Here is a 6,367-nt window from a genome sequence, read left to right on the forward strand (position 1 = left end):
GAGGCATGAGAGGCAAGTTACGGCCGAGGTACTCCATTGCGTGATCAAAAGTATCCTTGAACCGTTTTGCACGCTGGGTTCCGGAGGGCAACTTTGCATAGCTCCATGTTAGCCTCGCTTAAGCTTGTTGGGATGGTCAACGATGGAACTTACCGCGTGACAGCGGGCGCCCGCGGGTCCGCAGACCGATGGCGCCCTTAGCATCATACATAGGAGTTCGCCGCGGTGCCCACCGATCCTCTCCACGGCTTAAACTGACACCGTTTCGTCGATGTATACATAAACGATCGAACCATACCATGAGAACAAACGATACGGGTTTCGGCAGCGATTTTTTGACCTTCTGACAAGGCTTGCGGCCATCACGGATGCGAATTCCGCTCAGCCGTGCGGATCCTCACCGAACGGTCTTGGGCCCTCGACCAGAGTCCCGTCACTGCTAAAGGGTGTGTTTTTAATCACCAGTAGGACAGCAGAACGAGTGGCCCTTCATCACCGCAGACACTCCTTCGGGCTGTAATGAACTTGTCGTGCAACGTGCCCACTTCAATTGGAACTCCGTCGTCGTCGGTGCCCTCACTAGTGACCTTGAGAGCCAATAGTATTCGTTACCAGACTCTCGGTAACCAGTGGAAAAAGGCCTCACTCAAAGCGGGTCTTTGCTGCATCAAAGTGGGCTCACGGGAAAATTGCAGTTCCATGTAAGCGAGCGAAGGCGCCGCCACAACAGGAGTGCTTGGGATGGCTGCAACTCGGTGGTTGACCAAGCAGACAATCGCACACAACCGCGCGTGAATTGTTGGCGATGCGTATATGCGGTACGACCTCCGGGAAACGTTTCCAAAATGGGCAATCTGTACGAAAAGTCCCGCTTTCGCGCATGAGCTGCTCCACCCTTGCGTCAATAGTTGGGCGGACAGCGGCTTTCGCTTTCCCGCAGCCAGCTGGTGTTGGGCCGTCTGACGAGTTCGACTTTATACTAATTAAGGCACATCGTGACTCCACTCTGCAGCCTCTTTTTTGAGTCTCGACAAGCTTCCGGCCCTGGCAGCTCTATAGACATGATTTAGCCGCGATTTGAGAGTTGCGTGAATAAGAAACAAGGTTTTCAGTAGAAGACGAAATGTAAGTTACAAAAAGCAAGTACTACTGTATTCTAAGTGTAAAAAGCGTGTCTTTGCCGAAAAACTCTATCACCTTGCTAGCTGGTTGGCTGGTTGGCTGGTTGGCTGTCGACTGTTACCTATTCTAAGGCGCGCCTCCTCCTGCAGCCCTTTTCATTGCCGCGATAAGAGCTATTTTGCTTTGCAACGCTAGTGGGTGGCTACCCACTCGCTGAGCAAGTGATAGGATCGGCGCCGCCATGCCTGTCTGTGTACTTTGATGTGATGTGTCGAAACTGACCAAGGCAGCGTTGCAGATACGAGCCCATAGTGGATCTGGGGTACTTTTGGCGGTGATTCGGAAACCCAGACGTGAATTCCCGGAGTCCCCCCTCGTGCAGCGGCGCTTGGCGACCGTTTTTCACTGGCTGTCATAGGACTACTCTTAAAGCTGGCTTGTGATAAACATACGAGGTGGAACTGCAGCCCCTGCCGTTCTGAATCATGCAGGTCGGGGAATGTTGAATGGTCGGCGGGCCGTTTCCGAGTCGGGCCGGACACTTCTGTCACTTGAGGGGAATCTCATGCGGCATGGGCCTATTCAGCGGTCGATTGAACCTAATTAGGCAGGCGAACAAACCCCGCACGAATCCTCCTCCGACCCCTGCAGCCTTATTGGTATTTGTCACTCTCGGGGAACAAACCGGTAGCCTGTTAACCGTTGGATCTAGCAGCCTCCGGGCAAGCAACTCCGGTCGAGCATCATGCCCATGGTGGACAGACTAGCACCAGGGAGCCCAGCCGACGTGCGAGGAACCGCGCTACAGGTGGATCAATATGGGCATTAATTGCGGTACAGGGCTGCAGTAGGTGTGCAAAGCAGGAATCCTTCTTCGACCATCAGCTAACGAGCCACGTAGGCGCATAGTAACCATGGGGTGCACAGTTGGCGTCTACGAAAGTCTTGGAGTTCGCTGGATCGCTCGGCAGACAAAGCGTGGAAAAGCCACTGTAGCTCAAGAAAAAGTAAATCAGACAAAATCAGAGAACAAAGCAGGACGGCATTACTTCCCACTTCTTCAAGGCGTAGGAGGGACAAAAAAGTTTGACCGTCTGCCAGGTACAGACGTTAATTCAGCAATGTGGGAGCGCAAAGCAGCCGTACATTAAAAAAAGGGCGTTCAAGGAGGGGGGTTCAGGTAGGAGGGTTCACATAAGGGGGTTCAGAGAGGGGGCGTTCAATTTTGAGCACGAGAGCTTTTTAGAGGCGAGGCCGTTTTAAGACGAGGCCGTTTAAAGACGAGGCCGTTTAAAGAGGAGTGTACCGGTATTCAAAGAAGGGGGGTTCGAAGAGGAAGGCGTTCGAAGAGGGGGGCGTTTGAAGAAGAGGGCGTTTGAAGAGGAGGGCGTACGTCCGGAGGCGTCGGCAATACGGCGCGAAAAGAGAAACCGCGCCAGAAAGTCCTTTTTTGCTTTTCATCGCTGCTAAAGATGCCAGGTACTGCACCCCCCTCCTTTCTCTCATTCCTTTTTTTTAAAAAAAAACCAATCACATTTTTTATTTAAAATATTCAAATTAAATGCAATCATATTGGTAAGCAATCCAGGCGCCTAAGGCCGCCTCGGCACCCCGGGGCGTGTTGTAGGCACACCAGGCTAGGTACAGTACTGCATGTTTTCAAGAAGTCAAAGAAACAGAAAAGCCCCTGGCAGCTTGTAGCATTGTGGAAGCTTGTAGGTTTTGTGGTGGCGTGGCACGGCCAATTTTCTTACCTTCGCTCATAGATAAGCCATAGAGAAAACAAACCGATTGAAGAGACTCTTTCACATGCTACAATGTAGACGGCCGGCCGAAAGCGTATGATGAGTTGGCCCTTCAATTTCGGGTTTGCTGGGTAAAAAAAAACTCTGAACCCATTTCGCCCGTACTAGGTAAATATGTTGGACCTTTAAAAATTATGGCACCTTGTCAGGCCCGGCTGATGCTACAAGCTATAGGCGCTTTGGCAGGGTACATCACGCCAAACCGGACGGGCGCGAGGCTTGGCGCGACGCAGAACCAGACTGCCTAAACTCCTCGCAGCACTAAAACGCGGCTTAGCCAGCCACTAACAGGCGACTGTATAGCGAGTCGACTCTGTGCTAAGCTTCGCGCCTACTATTAAAACTCGAGGCTCAGCACAAGAGTGTCCTAAATAATTCAACAACCAATTCACTCAACAAAGCGAGAAGCACGACACTGATGAGAATCTGTGCCGGCGTCATTCTCTGACCTCAACATCACATACTTCCCAATCAATCACAAGTCAAGACAACCAGTGCCTCTAGCAATGGCCAATGAGAAGGAGCGTGCTAAGCAGATCGCTGCGAAATTTGGAGTGGAAATCACGTTGGTACATAAAGTACTCAACGGCGCGGCGGTTACCACATGGAACTTGTTGGTGAAAGCGAGTGATCCTTTGCCTCCTTGGGAAGCATTTGTAAAAGAGCTAAATAAAACCTTATCGGCAGGGCAACAGCAACCGCGCCGAGGTCCCATCAGAGGAAATGGTGCACCGTCGTCTCGTCAGGTCCGGTACGCGCTAAGCGCTGCTCGCCAACAGAGTTTCACACCTTCAGAAACACACTGGCCCGGGAGCGGTGGAAGACTCCTTTCGCGCAAGTATCACAGAACAGGAAAAAATTCCGGAAACCAGCGCAACGAAAATAGCTCCCCGACACCTCAGCATTTGCGAGCGAGGATGGAGATTGCTACCGCTACGGACTCAATAACCAAAGCCTCGTTGCCGGCACGACAAGTGCTGAGGCAGGTAGAAGACCTGATTATTCATGCCTCCGCCATGATGAATGGTGTACAACCTCCGGCAGCTGTCTTCGCAGAAAAGATGGAGAAGATTGTGACACACCTCGAAAATTCTTTCCAACGATATGGCAGTCCAGCACTAGCCGAAAGCAACAAGAAAGCCATCAGAGATGACATCATACGACATGCTGGCGAGAAGAGGATGCTCGAGGAGAACGGCCTGCAAGATGCCGAGAACGCACACGAGACACAGTTGGTGGCCGTTCTTACGACCTTTCTATCACAAGTCAACACATTAGTTGGACCGGTCGTTAAGGACTATACCCCAAGTGATCCCCCGCAGATAGCCAGCGCTCTACCCGAAAGTGTGCAATCTCCCACCCTTTGCTGTATGGATGGGCCTGAGCCAGCTCATAACGGTGCATGCCCTTCATCAGGTGACACGAGGCAGATTGCAAGCAGCGAACGGCGCCGGAGAGGCTCTAGCAAGGTCCGAGACCGACAGTATGAGGCCGAAATTGGTGAAAGCATCGTCGTTGCCTCCAATCATCGCGACGAGGGCGATCCTCCACGGCAAGTTCAAGCGGCAGATCAGCCCCCGCTTCTGGAGTATTCAGATGCCGAATCACAGAGTGGCGCCTCTATTGTGTGGGAAGACTGGCGAATAGGCCAAATCAAGACAGCGCAATTCACGAGCCCTATCCATCTCGGCCAGTGTTGGAGCTGGGAAGAGGAAAACGGATGCTTGGTGTACCGAGTCAAACGCCAGGGTCCTTCAGAATGGGTAGCTCCCAGTCTCATTCGATTTGACGTCATGTGGAAAGACGTGAAAGAAGTCGAAGTGAGCAAGGAATCGTGGAGGGCGAAGATTATTCTAAAGGAGAGCTTGTCCAGCGCTCCCGAAAACAGAGTAGTAATGGTGGTTTTTGACGACAAGAAGACTGTACAACGATTCACGGACTTCTGCCTCCACAAACGCCGCAAAGTCACTAGACTTGAACCGTAAGTAAATTTTCCACTGCCGCGCCCTATGTCACAGCTTTTGTTTATTCAGTGCTGACTTACTTGGACAGTCCAACCATGGTCAATTTGTGGCGAGCAATGGAATCGCAGACTGTTTTGCCGGACATCGAATGATTAGGGCTATCATAACAGATTCAGCATTCATTATAGGCCGTCGAATGCCCTGGGTATACGAGCTTCGCCGAAAGGTCTTTCCGAACGGTCAAACATGAAAGAAAAACAACTTTGAGCTGGATCTTCGGGCGGTTCTAGTTGCAGGTCAAGATGACCCAAATCTATAATAGTGATTAAATCGATCTGAAGCGGCCAGGATTGCGACCGCGCGATCATCGAGACCCAGTTGGCTGGAACGAAGAGAAGCCGTAGACTTTATGCGGCCTCATATGATAGTATAGAGCACAGAGCAGAATCATTAAATGCCAGATGGCTCGTTAATTTATTTCACTCTGCTAAACAATTACGTGTTCTTCTCCCGCCAATGCAGCGACGCCATTTGTTTCGATCCAGAGCTGATTGGTTTCCCGGCTGTGCTTGTCTTTCAATTGCTTTATCCGGATATAAAGAATTCTTTGTTGCTCACGACATATGACGACCTCGGAATCGAAGAACTCGGTTAGAGCAAGCGACGTTATGTCGGCGCGCAAATAAATACGCCCGTTCTGCGCCATCCAACAGTCAGACGATTTATCTTCATGATCTATCCACTCGTATACAGTCTCTCCCGCTATATCATGCGAATATGTGAGCACTACCGACGCCAGCGGCTGGAGCTGGCCGTGCCTCTCCAGGTCGTCGAGGAATAGCATCTCTGATAGCCTGGTCAGTTGCGGCGCAGCTGTATCACGCGCGGTCTTTCTCACCTTTGTAGCCTTAAGACTTGGTCAGAACCTGAAGCAGAGAATACGCGCACCGCAGGATTATAGCCGAATGTACTGTCCAGGTTGGTCCGTCTGCGAGGTCGAAAATCAGCTTTCGGTAACCCTACGTTGGCTGGTCTGCTAGCTGTTACTCCGCTACCCTACAGGCTAGCGGAGCCTCGCGGGGGGCTATAAAATCACCCCGGAGACCCGATTCAGACTTCTTAGCTACTGGTCTCATATTTCTTAGTTACAGTACATAGCTTGGACTTCTATTCTATCCTTAAACATTCGACGCATGCTGTAGCAGCAGAAAAAGGTCTGTCGGTGGGTGTTTCCAGGCCATCACGCTAGGCGTCGCGCGCTCCAGGCTGTTGGACCTTTCTTCTTTTCCGGTAGTGGTGACGGGATGCATCCGACTGAACTATTCTGTCGATTCAAAACCGTCCGGTTACAGTACTTGTTTGATTCCCAAGCGATCCGTCAAGAAGTTTCAGCACAAGCAGCAACTTTTTGCTTCGCACCCCATGACTGGCACACGCCATGGCACACCCCATTACACACCCGTTACACACCCATTA

General features: G+C 51.4%; 1 protein-coding gene across 1 annotated transcript; it reads left to right on the forward strand.

Moving 5' to 3' along the window:
* Positions 1 to 3,433: 3,433 nt before the first annotated feature.
* BBA_09846 (uncharacterized protein) lies at positions 3,434 to 5,043 on the forward strand (the record flags this gene model as incomplete). Its single annotated transcript, XM_008604943.1, has 2 exons — positions 3,434 to 4,908; positions 4,980 to 5,043. The coding sequence occupies 2 exons, from the start codon at positions 3,434 to 3,436 to the stop codon at positions 5,041 to 5,043; spliced, it is 1,539 nt and encodes a 512-aa protein (XP_008603165.1).
* Between the last annotated feature and the right edge of the window lie 1,324 nt (positions 5,044 to 6,367).

Source organism: Beauveria bassiana, assembly GCF_000280675.1.
Source record: "Beauveria bassiana ARSEF 2860 unplaced genomic scaffold BBA_S00070, whole genome shotgun sequence".
NCBI classification, from domain to species: Eukaryota; Fungi; Ascomycota; class Sordariomycetes; order Hypocreales; family Cordycipitaceae; genus Beauveria; species Beauveria bassiana.